General features: G+C 33.5%; 1 protein-coding gene across 2 annotated transcripts; it reads right to left on the reverse strand.

The window, feature by feature from the left end:
• Positions 1-6,095: 6,095 nt before the first annotated feature.
• On the reverse strand, positions 6,096-11,290 carry LOC113697560 (MADS-box transcription factor 23). Of its 2 annotated transcripts, none has more exons than XM_027217237.2 (8): positions 10,983-11,290; positions 9,105-9,180; positions 8,757-8,821; positions 8,281-8,380; positions 8,095-8,136; positions 7,607-7,648; positions 7,369-7,502; positions 6,096-6,422 (listed from the first exon to the last, which is right to left on the reverse strand). In XM_027217237.2, the coding sequence occupies exons 1-8, from the start codon at positions 11,162-11,164 to the stop codon at positions 6,335-6,337; spliced, it is 729 nt and encodes a 242-aa protein (XP_027073038.1). In that variant the 5' UTR covers positions 11,165-11,290; the 3' UTR covers positions 6,096-6,334. The 2 variants fall into 2 exon arrangements, with proteins under 2 accessions (XP_027073038.1, XP_027073039.1); XM_027217238.2 differs by having other exon boundaries at positions 7,607-7,642; positions 10,983-11,288.
• Between the last annotated feature and the right edge of the window lie 4,481 nt (positions 11,291-15,771).

The raw sequence follows: 15,771 nt of genomic DNA on the forward strand, positions 1-15,771 counted from the left end.
GAGTTAAATAACTCTAACAAAAAGCGAAAAATTAAAGTGAAAAGGAGCACAATAACAAGAACAAAAAGAAAACAAGATGACGTAAAAAAACCTAAAACAGAAAAGAGAGAGATCAAATGAAGTTTGATCAAGTTTTAACTCCTAGGATATAATTACAATGTTGCCAAATAAATTGACATATATAAATCAAGTTTGTTTTCTTTGAAATGTGTAAATCGAGATAGAATTAAATAAATCTCCAAAAAGCAGGAAATTTATGATGCAGAACGAGATCAGAGCATGTCCGGCCTCAAGACCAGCTTCAAGTCCGGCCCTGGATTTCATCGTGGGTAGCTTCAGCGATAAATACGGATATATAATTTTTCTATTTTAATTGTATTTCTTTTTCTTTTTAGTTTAGAATTTATCACCTATAAATAGGGACATACCTAGGGTTTATTTTAGCAGACTTTTAACAAATTATTATCAAACTTTAAAAAATCTTGTTTGGGTTTTGGATTGAATCCTATTTTTCTTTAGTGAGTTGATCAAATATCACCCTTGATTTATTTATCGTGAAGGGCATTCGTATAACCCCTTCATCATATCATGTTTTTGTGCTGCGTTAGATGATATTAGAAGAAGTTTCTCCCGCGACAACCATTGATGGACATCACCATCCCTTGTATCGCGAAGAAGAGGGTGATTGTACCTGGAGAGTTGCTCACGACCGCACCCTTATTCATTGTGGTCCGCATCAACCTCATCGATAGACAGACTATGAGTCATAATTTCAAATGAAGAAACTTTGGCAAATTTTAATGGATTAAACCCTAATCCTAAGAAGAACTTTTATTAAAACCTAGAGAAATCAATTATTTCAAACCAGGAGAATTCTTACTAAAGTTCTTAATTTAGTGATTGACAATGGTGGCTCTTCAAATATTGTTTCTAAAAAATTTGTTGATCAATTAAAATTATCTGTTAAAGAGCATTCGAAACCTAATAGGGTTAGTTATATACAAGGGGTTGAACTTGTTGAGGATAGGGTTAGTTGGGTACAAGAAGTTGAACTTGTTGAGGTAATTGCAGGATGTTTTGTTCCATTTTCTATTGGTAAATATTACGATGATTTAGTCTGTGATATTATGGATCTAGATGCCTGTCACTTGTTGCTTGGTAAGCTGTGGCAGTATGATGTAAATACAACATATAGTGGATGTGATAATATTTATCTTTTTGTCAAATATGGCAAAAATATTGTCCTCATGCCATTGAAGCCGAGCTCAGAATCTAAATCCGGTCAGTTGATTGCAGCTAATTTGTTACTTGCACATTTGGATTGTAATTTAAATATAAGTATAAAGGAAGTTGAAGGTGCCAAGGCAGTAAAATGAGGTTCCTAATTCAATCGAAGAACCCCAAGTAAAGGCACTTGTGATTCTAAATGATGAAAATAAAAGTCCTTTTAGGGAGATTGAAATCAATCAAGTTCCTCCAATTGCAAATCCACCACCACCTTGTGAGTTATCTATCACACCGACGAAATCAATTGTCTTCTCGGGCCAAGAAAATATAAGTATTGGTGAAATGATTATGTTTGATAAATTTTTTCCTGTTGAATATTTTCTTGTGAAAATTGAGCATGAAGAGAGTTCCTTATCAACCAGGGGACAAATCATAAAATTTGTTTGGAGAATAGAAGATACGGAGGTTGTTGGATTTGAGATCTTCTCAGGATCGTATGTAGTTTCCTATTTTCATAACTAGTGCGGAAGTTTCATCGCAAGCATCGATCCTACAAACTCTGAGGAAGGATTGTGGGATTATTTGTTCATATACTTGTAATGAATTTCCTCTGGAACTCGAGGTCAAGTTCTTTTGAAGTGGAGCGGATTGATGTAGAATGAGATCAGAGCATGTCCGGCCTCAAGATCGACTTCAAGTCTGGCCTTGGACTTCGTTGCGTGCAGCTGCGTGATTTTAGTCGTTTTCCTATTTTAGCTGTATTTTCTTTTCCTTTTTAGTTTAGAATTTGTCACCGGCTATAAATAGGGGCGTATCTAGAGTTTATTTTATCAGACTTTTGACAATTATGATCAATCTTTAACACATTTGTGTTTGATTAATTCTTGTTCTTGGATGCACTCAAGTAGAGATTCCTGTTGAATCTTGTTTTGTTTCTGGATTGAATCCCATTTTTCTTTGGGGAGTTGATCGTGTATTGTCTTTGATTTCTCTACAATGACAGGTATTCGTGTAACCCCTTCATTATGTCACGCTTCCGTACCGTGTCAATTTGATTAGGAAGGGGAGCACAAGTCTTGTAAAATAATTAGCTTAGAAATTTAAGGTGCTATATCTTTTTGCATGCTTAAATTTTTATTTTTTTTGGTAAAGGTACTAAATTTATAAATTTTTTTATTCTGTATAAGTTGAAATTAAAAGGACCAAGCGTTGCCGGTCGTTGAGACCAATTAATAGAATAGCGAACGGTAAGAATTTCTTGTTCCATAATCATGATTGAGAAGCACAGATGCTTCTTATGCAACCTCTCTCAAGAGGTCAAGGTCCTAACAATAATATATCCCTTTATCCTCTATCCGTAGTTTGATTGCTGCTTTATTCCTCTATCAATGGGTTTGATTTTTTTGCAATTGCATGTTTGACCCTAGTAGCATTAAAAAATGCCATTACGGCTAGGGGTAGTTAAGACGCGATGGTGACTCAAAATGGTCGGTAATGTAGGAGAGAAATACACTTTGACCTTGGCCATGCTTGACATTGATAAGCTCACATTGGTCATGTGTGGGTGTAACTCATCAGCAATTACCATTGGACCAAATTTAAACTAGCCTCTCGAAAACGCATAAATTAAAGCCCTAATTTTCCCATTATTAAATATTTGATGAAGTAGGCGATTTTATTTTATTTTTTTTGTCTTCAAATGACAAAGTTAATTGTAGTGAAGCACATTTTTTCCCATAAATTCAAATTAATTGTTGTCTTAAAATGAATTAAAGTATTTTTTAAATTCTACTGTAAGTGAGAGATTTTGAACCCTGATTCTTTACTTATACTCCCTCCTCCTGCACCACACAAATCATTCATCCTCCAGAAAATGATGGTAGAATTACATAGCTTGTATACAGCATGAATGTCAATTTACATATAAGCACTTGGACTGCCTCCTTTCTATTGGGAACAACACATTATTCTTTCAAGTGTCATACTATCACAATAGTTAACACACTCTTCTATACAAATACTAGCACTTCCCAAAAGAAAATTGAAGTTATAACCAATGGTATGATTTCAAAAACGTTGTTTATAAAAGCTTTAAAGTGAAAGTCTTGTCCAAGCTTGCATGAAGATTCTTTTTTGTGTAAATCTATTATATTTGCAGAAATTAGTGCAGCTATAAAAGGTTGTAAAAAGAAGTGGTTTATACATTGACAATGAACTACAATTAACAAGATTAGCATAATTTGGTAAACTGAATTTTGTTCTAATCTATTTTGAACAGTTAAACCAATTCGACATATGCACACTGGCCCTCTTATTTTTTTCCAAAACTATGATCATTTGACATTATAAGGAGGAAATTTTAAGCTAATGAACAAGTGATGCACCTACCCCACCTAGTACATGGGCTCCTATTTTTATTTTTTTTCATTCTCCTCCATGGTGTAAATAAAATTGACAAAGAAACCATATTAGTATATTAGGCTAGCTAGCTAGCTAGCTAGGAGAAGAATCCTAAATCGTGGGAGTATAGTTGAAAGTGATATGAGGACGAGGGAGGATAAATGATTAATGTCAACGAAAAAATAATAGGACGATATAGACCACTTTGTCCCTATCTATTTGGAATGGTACACAAGGGCTTTTGGATTAATTTGATAATCACAATTAGTTTAAGTACCTATCATTAACTTATAGATTAGATAACAATAATGTTTTTATATTTCGGCCGGTTCCAAACAGGGCTTTGCTCTTATAATATACCTTAATGAGATTGGTGGCCTAACCATCTCGACGGCTAGGATCATTTTACATTCCTTGCCACGTGGGCACCCAGGTAACCGCAATAGTCTGCACTGCTGGGTGACCAATAGACTAGTAATAATTAGTAAACCAATGCAATGCTAATGCTAGAATGGTATCAAAAATCAAAACTACATATATCAAATATAATATAATTGTGAGTTGTGACCAAAAAAAAAAGGAAAAAAATCAAAGCCCAATAGGTTCTGGAGGCAGTTTTTTTTTTTTTTTACCTTAGTTTCCATACCAGCCTAATTCAGCTTCTCCTTCCCTTGTAGTGTAGGAGTAAGGATAGACTGCTAATATATATATATATATATATATATATATATATATATATATATAACCAATTCTTGAAATATAATGAATTAAAAATAGGTAAATTTGTTAAATTCTTGCATAACTTGCAAATTCAGCCATTTAAGTACAAAACCTTGTCGAAAATCAAAGCCAGAGATTTTGAATCATGTAATTCTAATATCGTCCCAATAAATTAAATAATAAAATAAATTAAAAAAGCATGTGAACAACTAATTATAGAAATAATGGTTGGCTAGAATGATTAACGTACCCCAAGGCTTAGTTCTAACAAACAGTATTTAGAAAATAATTCATTTTAATTTCCCTTTTTCATTTTCATGTCGTTGTTGAACCAATAACAAGTTCAAATCTCTTCATTATGTTAAGACCTCATACTATCTTTAAATGTACAATTTTTGGATGCCCTTGGAATGATAGGATCACAACAATGCCCAGAAATCTGTAAAAGAAAAATTAAAAAATTCTATCTGCATTAGGAAAATAAATTTGTAGGGTCACAAGTACAGATGCAATGCTATACATTGATTTTTTTTTTTCTTAACTTTGAACTCGTCTTACTCATAATTTACTTGTTTTTGAGTTCCTCAGAAATTTTTTATTTATATACATTTCAATATTCCTTTAAAATATAGCCTTTTTTTGAAGTCAATTCCTTTTGGCAGTACCAAAATTTTTTCTTCTGATAGAATAATCATGCGTAGGACAACATGTGTGAGGAAAAGACGATTAACGAAGTACCTAGCGCTTTCAGAAAAGGCTCTTCTTTTTTTTTTGGAAAAAAAAAACCGTTTTATTTTTTCTTCCCAATTGGCTACAATCAAGTAGTATATAACTACAAAAAATTTAATGTCTAGGATTACAGGAATGTGATTTCTTCAACAAAGACTCAATCCTCTCTTTATCTTTTTCTCAACCGGCAATTAAGATTTCCCTAGCCCCAGGGCTTCTGGAGAATGAAAAATATTTCATATACCTAAGTTGGGTATGACTCAAAACCTTCGAATACTTAAAATATTGAGACCTTTTATTTTGGTAAAAAAAAAAAAAATATTGAGACCTTGATCTATACATCTAGTGTTTGTAATGGAAAAGAATGTCACCTTCGGTCCCCCAGGACCAACATATAATGTAAACATTTATGTGTAACAGAACATGATACGTTTGTGGCTCAGGCTTTTAAAGCTGTCCACCCGTTAATATCACCGTTGACGTTGAGATCCCATTTTGATGTTGTTAATGAAGTCAGTGGTATCATAATGAAAACAAAATTAAGCAGACAAATTGATGTAATACTTAATAGGCTTAGAACATGTTAGACCAAGTGTTGCATACCAAGAAAATGAAGATTGACCTATTTTTAATCGACCAAATTAGTAGCTACCTTATCAATCATCCCATATAATATAATCCTGCAGAGTCATTTCTGCCATGAAAATCAATTCTAATGTTGAATGATAAGATAACCTGTTTAATGGAAATAGGAGTAAGAGTAAAATGTTTGATTTAGTTCAAGAGATTAATGCTGGTATTTAATTAATCTCAATTTGCACGGTTAATTGCCCCTTCTAGTAATCATAATATACTACTACTTATGAAGCGGCCATTCAACGTCCAGAAGGGGTTTCAACCATCCTATCATCATCAGGAGCAAATGTTCAGCTTAGAAAAGTCATAGATTTTATCATTGATAAACCTACTTTGGGTTTATCGACCAAAAGATAATGTTTAATTTGCAGGGAAGAGCAAGGTGTCCAAAAACATGCCTTTCCAAATGCAATATTTAAATGTTGAAGTCAATTAAAAGACTTGTTTTCCAGCATATCTAATCGTTTGCAGGCTTGAGCTCATCATCTGCTCGTGCAAGTTCATGCAACTTTGACCATGAGCAAATACACAATCGCAATCCAAAGAGTTCTTGAATAGGAAAGTTTAACTAATATAAGATAGCAACCGGCCTCCATATATTGAGCAAGATATAAAGGTAGGGCTACTCTAACACCATTAGAGTCTCTGAATCATTGGATGTGGATTCAGTCTTTGGTTTTTTCCTTTTGTGACATATATCAACTGATAACCTGCAAAAGATAGGGTAAATGGCTAGAATTAATCCCAAAATAGCCACTCCAATTGTGCAGACAACTAGCATAAATAAGGTAATAATATGCTTGTGCAAACTCCCACAGTCCACACCATTTTCCTTATATTGAGTGTGAAGAACTGCTCTTGTCCCTAAGATTCTCAAAGAAAATTTGTCGGGGTAGGGTATTACGAAAGGGAGTTAATCATGGATTATCAATAAATCTAAAAGTGATTCAATCTGGGTCGATGCCCGAGTAGTTAATGGGGATAGACTGTAAATTTGTTGGAAATATGTCTTTACTGGTTTAAATCCAGCTCGGCCCAATATTTTGCCTAATTCACCAATCCAATCTATCACAAGAGGGTATAACTCTCTATCTTTTATAAAGACTCGATGCGGAGATAAAAAGAATAAAAATCTCCTCAAGATCTCCTTTTTTGGCTGGGATTGTAGTTCAATTGATCAGAGTACCGCCCTGTCAAGGTAGAAACTGCAGGGTCGAGCCCGTCTAAACTGATTTAGGATCCTTTGAAAACTAAAAAGTGTAAAATTTCTAAAATATAAGTTAAGAATGCAATGTGAGAATGAATGAAAAGATTAGAAATCCTTCCTACATTTTAATAAATGGTAATCGGTTGCTTCGGAGGTCCAAATTCAACTTATCCATTCATGTATTTTAGTGTATGATAAAATTCTTTCATTTTTTTTTGACACATAATCATGATAGCAAAAATTGTGTATTATGCTAAAATAACCAGTGGTGTATCCACTGGACAAATGATGCTATAGTCTGCCTCAACTACAATTTATATTATCTAACAGACAAACACGCTGAAATATTGAAAAAACCAATTTCATGAATTTTTCTAACAAAGTCAAATTAGGCTTTGAAATAATAGAAAATATTATTTCTAAGAAGAAGAGAAGTCCAGTATATTTACCCCAAGCGCAATGAAGTGTCTGAATTTCCATCTTTCTCTGATCTGCAGTCACAGACTGTGCTTGAGCATACACCAGAATTCTTCCTCCCAAGTTGACCATTTTCTCGATACAACCTTAAGCGATACTCCTCAACCTACATGTTGCAAATACGAAATTAATTAAACCCCAAAACCTTAATTAGTGTCATATACAAGAGTAATGCCACTAATTCTTTAACACTTTTTTTTTAAATCCTACCTGTTCACGAAGAGCTTCATTTTCTAGCACAACCTTCTGTTCCTACCATCCACATTCAAAAGAAAAAGGGAAAAGAAAAGAAAAGAATGGAAAAAATGAAATCCATTATTAGCGAAATAATATTTGTCGTTTTATTGAATAAACCAAGTAACGTACAATTTAAGAGATAGGTCTTCAAAAAGGCACTGCTATAACAAAATTCTTGCAGATGAATTAACTGAGTGCATTCTCAATGGAAAAAGAATTCTAAAAATACGATAATGTAGGTTCAATATGCTCAAATATGGAATACGGGGGCAACCAGGAAAGTGCTACATCAAAATAATGTCCTCTGCCTTTTATATATCCATATCCACCTATTAAGTGGTTGAAAGGAATATATTCTTTTTTTTTTGGGTGTTAACATTTTGTGGAAAGTTGCCAAGACTTGTAGACTGCAAAATGCACAAAAAAGTGTAGTTTCCCTGCCTCATGAACAAAGAGTGTACCTGCAATTTGGATTTTTCAAGCTGCTCCAGCAAGACCTGCTCCTGCAATACAAAGGAAACCTTGATCAACGCCATCAGACGAGATTGTTTCCTAACTAGTCCAATTATCAAGAATTGCCTAGAATTGTGGACATTCTTGATGTAGGCACGTTGCCAAAACTCAAGATCAATGCCTTCGAGAAATACCTTCCTGTCCTTAACAGCTAATATCCCTTCATGCAACTGATGCTCCAGGTGCTGCAACTCCTGAAAATTCAGCCCTCCAAGTTCCTTGCCCGTCATTTGACTGGAAAAATCCAAGTGATAAGAATGAGCATCCCAACTCCTGTGCATATAGGAAAATGTACCAATATTTTTCTATGTTTTGCAGCCCCCCCCCCCCTGCCCCTCTCCTTTGTTATACAGATTCCTGAGATTATAGTGGTCCGTTGGTTTATGTCAAGAATGAATTATGTATGTGAAAGAGATCTTACTGTGTAACATTGTACCAATATTTGCTAAACAAACAGGTCCAATCAAACTTTTTTTTGAGTGAAAATTTTTCTTTTCATTATTGTGTTTGTTTAGATGATCTTGAAGTTTATAGATGATTAATTGGTTTATATTGTTTTCAGAAGAATTGTACCATTTTGAACTTAGATGCATCAAAAGCAGAGGCTTACCGCTGCACCAACTGTAGCTTCGCAATTTCAGATTTCAAAGCATCTGCCTGAGGCTGCGGTTCATTCTAGGATATAACCAAGAAGAAGCAGATCGTGTTAGTCACATCCCATTTGTTTATGAGCTTAAATTATGCAGTTTCTCAATACTAAGAGCTAAGAGAGCTTTTTAAAATACCTAAAACCTTTGAAGAATGCCTTGCCACTTTAAGGCATCATGGTGAATTCAAGGATTTTTAAAAGCAGATAATCTAAAGCCCATTTTTTACTACAATTATCAAGTACATCTAAAACAAAGAAATACATAGCACTGTTTAAGAGGTATTGGCAAATCATAAATGCAATATTTACCTCTGTTTTATTCTCCATTGTAATAAGCTTTGAAGATTCTGGATTGGTGTTGTACCTCGCAAGAATTTGCTCCATGCTTCGAAACAAAACACAAATGCATGTAAGAAGAGCAGGTGAAAATTTTATTTAATAACCACTAATCCTAAATATCAGGCAGTCCAAAATACATAAAAAGAAAAAGAATTTACCATTTACTTTTCTGCTAGTATTGCTTTTGCTTCAAGAATTTTGTTATTTCTTTCTTTGAGTTTGTTTTGTTTAATCAAGAAACCTTTAATCTCGTGCAAGAAATTTGGCGGAAAGAAAATTAAGAAATGATTCGTTGTGGCCCAGAATTCGTAACCTCGCATCCGGGCAACGAGGGCCCACACTCAGTTTCGGTCTCTGTTGCTTGGGTCAAAGGGTTGGGCCATAACAAGGTTGATGCATCGCTAGTCGCAACTTTATTTTTCACTCTGGGAGTGGTTAACTGGCCCATCCCATTTTTCCGTAGATTGTCCAATTGAACCAGTGGATGTCCATGTTGGCCATGTAAATTCTTTCCTCGAAATTCCTAAATTTCAAAGTTTATAGATAATTTTCTTATTTCCAAAAAAAAAAAAGAGATAATTTTCTTGGTCAATAATTATGAGCTAGTCTAGACTAAATTTAATGAAACTAGGAATGCTTTTGTTAAGGCAATTCGATTTCATTAGATAATTAATTGAGCTTCAACGGATCCTTTATCTATGTTGTGTACTTGGCCCTTTTTGTTATTTTTTGACCTTTTGACAAAAATGGGAGAGAAAAAGATGTACAAAAGTAATTTTCAAAGTCTGCACTTGCATTATTTTTCTCGACCAATGAGAGTTTAGTCAAAATTTTAGTCAATAGGTTTGGTTGACTTAGTTGGACTGCATGCTTTTCTCTTAATAGGGTGTAGGAACTAGGAAGAGTATAAAGTATTGTCACAATACTTCTTTTTTTTTAGAGCGAGATTCCAAGTTTTCTAATGTTCCTATCAATTAAACTTATGACCAAAAGAATAAATTAAGGCCTATATGTGTCCTAACTTTCAATAGCTTGTAGTTTGTAGGAGGATAGTAGTTGAATAATTGATTTACTCTTAAAAAAAAAGGCAGTGCTTTCTAGAAATTTAAATTTACCTAAGTATTTTTTGAGATTTATCAACAGCTTGAAATATTTGGTTTTATATTTACACATGGTAATATTTACGCACGGTAATTTACTACAAAAAGAAAAATCAACAGCTTGAAATGAATCCAAATTTGGATCTAGCAAAAATTGCATTTGCTACTTATTTTCTTAAATATGACATAAGGGAAGAAAAGTCAATAGGTTAATAACCATTCCTCTGTAGGCAGAAAGAGGAAGAAAAGAAAATGTTGAAAACTGATTCATGCCTCAGCAAAAAAAATGAAAAAATTAATGCATATGAATTGACAAGTTTACTTGAGCAGCAAGGTTTATATCTCAAGAAAAAAAAAACATAGAACAGCCGCCATCTATAAATACAAAAGACCATTCTCTAGAGTTTTACATTTTCTTTATTTTTTTTTCTATAACAAACAAAAGATAAGGAAACTGAGGTTTCTATCCAACTATATTGAATCTGAAAATATTGTTTTATCACTCCTTTAAGCCTTCTTTTTTTTTTTTTTTGATTCATTTCCATTGGAGAGTTGGGCTTAGAGGATATGTTAATTCACAGCCATAAAAGGTCCAAAAATCTGGTTCTGTGTATATTCAAGAAAATTTTAATTCACAGAATATATATAAAAAAAACCCAAAAATATCAGATAAAAAAGAAAAGAACAAGAACAAGAAGAACAAATGAAATCAAGGCAAGAAGGCTTATGATCAAGATCACAAACATACCGAGTGCTGGCAAATTCATAAAGCTTTCCAGTGCTGGAGAAAACTATAACGCCAACCTCTGCATCGCACAAAATAGCCAACTCCTTAGCCTTCTTCAGTAAGCCGGCGCGGCGTTTTGAGAAGGTGACTTGCCTGCTGTTGACGTTCTCAATTTTCTTGATCTCAATTTTTCCCCTCCCCATTTTCTCTTCGTTGGAGTTTCTTTTCCCTATGATATCAAGAGGGATTGTTTTCTATGGTTTTCTTGAATATGATATATAGAGATAGCCATGTGTGTATATATAGATTGTAGCTTTTGGAGAATTCAGTGGGGTTTATGTCATAGCTTTCTTTGGTAAGTCTCAATTACACAGGTCCAATGGAGGAAAGTGTAACCAAATATAGAAGAAAATATAGAAAGGAAATTATGAGTTTACTAATTCTAGCAAACACCTTAATGTGGTATTTTGCATTTACCTTTTGGAGGGGACTTTACCATTTTGGGAACATTGCCAATAAAATGGAACGTTTAGTATAGCATGAGGATACGAGACGTGTCTTTATCTATCACTCTTTTTGTGTTTGTGTGGGAAAAAAGAGAGAGATGGGGTGTGGAGTTAGGAAATTGAGGAGTTAAAAATGAAATGAAACGTGCATTATATTGGATGTTTCTATTGAGGAATTGGAATGGAATGGTTTACTTTTTATATGTGCTATATTAACATTTGAATGGACATTTGTAAAAGTGGGCTTAGCCAAGAAATGGAAAATAAGCAAAAGGGAGAAAGAAAGAAACTACTTTTCATATGTTCGTTTTTAACATTTGATTGGACATTTGTAAAAGTGAGCTTAGCCAAGAAGGGGAAAATAAGCAAAAGGAGGAAAAGCAATAAACAAAGATAGAAAGATAGTAATCGATAACCGTAACCTATGGATAGCAAATTTGGGTTGAACTCATGTCTGGCTATCTATTTCTATTGCTGGTAATTCTTCTTGATAGTTCAATATATTAGACGTTACATTCTCAAATTGAAGGTCTTACCTTTCAATTTGATCGGCCCAAACTAATATCTACTCTCCTGTAAAGTTTACTACATGAAGCACAATTGAAAGCAGACAACATCAATTTGCACATCACAAATTTTGCTGATAAACTTTTTGCATGGAACTGCAATATGCTATGAACTAGAAAATTTAAAAATAAAAAGTGTATGTGTCATATTAATTGAATAATCCTTTTAATGCTTTTCTCCCTAGTTATTCATTTGAAGGCTCTCATAACTTTGATTCGATTCTATTATTTTAACTTGTTTTCATTGCTTTTTTTGCACTTTTTGTTTTAATTCCTTTAGACATGGTAAAACAAAAATGTTGCTCAATCTAATTTGATTTGTAACAGAGCCTTCCTTTCATTTGGTTGTTTTGGCGGCCATCTAGAATGTTACGGTTATCGTAGTTGTTAATGGGACATCAAGAACAATAGTTAAGGCAAATCACTATATTTTACTTGTACAAACATTTGCCTATTCAGCTCGTATTGAGAAGACTCATCCTTTATATGAAAGCTAAGGACAGCTGACTTCATTTTTTTTTTCTTTTTTCTAAATTCAAGATGATTATTCATGTTTCTAGGTATAAATATTTTCGACATTAAAGGAAACCATTTGAGAAATTTCATATAATGTATTTATTAAAAAAGAATGCGATAATATGAAATTTTGTGATGTTGTATATATTTTGAAGACATATCAGTAGCAATATATATTGTACAAATTCAATAAGTATAAATTTTTGACAAATAAATAAGTATTATTCTTATACACGACGACAATATATATACGACTATTTTTGGATGTATATCACATATGCAAAAAAAAAAAAATCAAATTTAATGTGGGATTAAGTGTCATGCATTCAGGGGTACTAATGTATATGCTATCAATATACAATGTTAATTCAAATATAATTCATAGTAAAACTACACGAGACATGGGAATAGACATATATAGCATTTGTGTAGGGATTAATTTCGACCAATTTGTATATTTTGGAATTGTCGGCCGAGCTTATAAGTGTGGCTTATTTTTCCATCATTTCATTTAAGAGCAAATTATTCGGATGACCACTAAACTTTTGCAATCGTTGAGTTTTAGTCACTGAACTATTAAAAGTCTAGTTTTGACCACTGAAATGTATAAAGTTAAGACTCAAGACCATTCCGTTAGATTTAGTCGTTAAGTATGACAGATCTAAGTATCGGCGTGATTCCCAAGACAAAAAAATGGGCAATTTAAGAAGTTCAAGAGGGAACATTATTCAAGGGGCAATTCAGAAAGTTCATCGGGAAGAACAATTTTGTAGACAAATCCAGTATTCCCCCTACCAAACTCATTGAACTTCTTGAAACCATTGGTGGCATCCTTCAGTTCTGAAAGCCGGAACACTTGGGCAATCCCAAGACATTGGACCACACACGAAAGAGGATTTGGATCACCATTGACTTCAATCTCCTGCTCAGGTTTGCCAATGCAGGAAGCAAAATGTATCCTTTTTCCTCCTCCTTTTGCGGATGTGACGCGGGGTAAGAGGTATCAGCCAAGTAAAATCAACATGAATCCTGAAGCAGAAGACCCAATTATAAGCAGCAATTCACGCAATTGATGTTGGTGCTTCGGCTTCATCTCCGGCGAAAATTGGAGCCCATAAATATCCCAGCAAGAGTTGTTCTGGCAGAGGGAGCAAGCCGTGCAAACGTTGTCAGCATCCTCAGTACGAGCACTTGAAGTGAAAAAATCCTGCGGAACAATTCTGCGCACAAGGAGAACAAATCTTGAGATCTTTCCAAACACACTAGTTGGTCAGATCTAGCTCATTGAGAATGCTGGCGTTGAAGGCAAATTTTCCTTCACCATAAGTAGCAGGGCTGCATAATCCGGGACTGCATAACTGCAACGGAGGATCATAATCTAAAGGTGGAGTACCATTTGCAAACCAACAATCAAGTACTAGATTAGCCTCCCTGATGCCGCAGGTAACAAAATCTGTGGAAGCAAGGGTAAGAAAACTAGAACTCTTTGGAGACCAAAGACGAATTAAAGTTCCCCCAGCATTCAAGTCCATGATCATCTTCTTGAATCCCACAAAAATGTTTTGCTCCAGCTACCACCGAAACTAAGTGAATCCCATCTGGTAGAATGCCAAAAGAATCATTATTACCCCATCAATTGCCTCCCTGATTTGTCCCTTTCTTTTGTCTTGGGAATCGCACGAACACTCAATTGGCATACTTAACTATTAAATCTAACGGATCTGTCTTGAATATTAACTTTATGCATTTCAGTGATCAAAATCAGACTTTTAGTGGCTAAAACTCGACGATTGCAAAAGTTTAGTAGCCATCCGGATAATTTACTCTTTCATTTAATCATTTTGTGCATTAATTTGCTTATTCTATATAGACAACATCTATTCAGTCAAAGCAACCAAATTAAATATTTAACCCTTAGCTTTGACCTATATCTTATTTAGCACCATCATATGAGTATTGACACCTCTCCCTCTTTCTCTCTTTTGATATAATGTAGTTCATAAACAACACTTGTCATTACCAATTAACCGCTAAATCACATTGGCAATAATTTTGAAGTATGATGCGGAGATCAACCCTCTTTTTTTTTTCCAGTTTACTTATCAAAATTGCAAACGACCAAGTCTGTAGTCCCTTTTTAAATTGTTGATATTGGTGACTATGAACTATGTTGATATAAAGAAAGAAGAAAATAACCATTAAAAACATGAAAAGCCAAAATAAAGAATTTGGATTAAATAGAGTTTTTCATAATTTTGCTTTAATATTTTTTAGCCTTACAAAGATATGTACTTCATTAGGCATAACTGATAAAATAATTTAAAGGGATATTTTGAAATACAATATCAAGTTACGCAAGCAAAACACTACAAAACTAAGTTCAGGAAGACGGAACATATAATTTTAGGGAGCTTAAATGTTATTTGTGCAAATTTAAGATACATTAGTTAGAAGGCATATCCTATGTGTTAGCACACTAAAAAGGTAAACTGATTAAAGAAAAATTGAAAATGGAGCGAAAGTCATTAATATCTCCTTACTAATTTTGTTCTAACGATTAAGGTGAAGGAAATTACAAAAATAAATAAATTAATAATCAACATTGTACCCACTTTGCATAGAGTTTATATACGGTTTAGATATAGACTTTGTTTGGTGGTCTATGGCCTGTAACGTAATTTGCCCTTACATTAGCATGTCTCTTCGATATGCATTAAAAACTTAAGTAAAGATTTTATTGGAAAATAAACCAAGTTTATAAGATTTTTAATTAAATAAACCAAGTTCAGAAGAATTTTAATTAAATAAAACAAGTTTAGAAGAATTTTGACCAAAGTTTAGTAATTTCATTTAGTGATTCATGTTTTTACAGTGTACTTGTTCACCAATTTCAGTTACAAATAACGTATTAGCTGCAACGGTTTTTCTAGGAAAGTTTAGAAAGCTCGTCAAAAGTTGATAAAAACTACTTTCAGGTATTTTGTCTTGTGAAACCCAAAAGTAGACAATGATCTTTTACTCATTCAGTTCGCTGAGAATCAAGCCAAAGCCCAAGCCTATATCTCAATAAGTTTAAAAGAGGTCATATGACCCAAAACTCATGTAGATCTATTTACTAATCAGCATTGATAATTACAGACAATTAAGTGTATAAATTTCAAGATCACATAATAATAGATTGAATATGTTCCAATATGTAATTTATATTTTACTCACAATATT

Source organism: Coffea arabica, chromosome 6e (assembly GCF_036785885.1).
Source record: "Coffea arabica cultivar ET-39 chromosome 6e, Coffea Arabica ET-39 HiFi, whole genome shotgun sequence".
NCBI classification, from domain to species: Eukaryota; Viridiplantae; Streptophyta; class Magnoliopsida; order Gentianales; family Rubiaceae; genus Coffea; species Coffea arabica.

What these genes read in the sequence shown, in the direction of transcription:
- LOC113697560 (XM_027217237.2), bottom strand. Translation starts at nt 11,164, where the DNA reads ATGGGGAGGGGAAAAATTGAGATCAAGAAAATTGAGAACGTCAACAGC. An exon ending in AAGCTACAGTTGGTGCAGCG is followed by an intron (nt 8,381 to 8,756) that starts GTAAGCCTCTGC and finishes GGATTTTTCCAG; the next exon opens with TCAAATGACGGGCAAGGAAC. An exon ending in TTGAAAAATCCAAATTGCAG is followed by an intron (nt 7,649 to 8,094) that starts GTACACTCTTTG and finishes TGTGGATGGTAG; the next exon opens with GAACAGAAGGTTGTGCTAGA.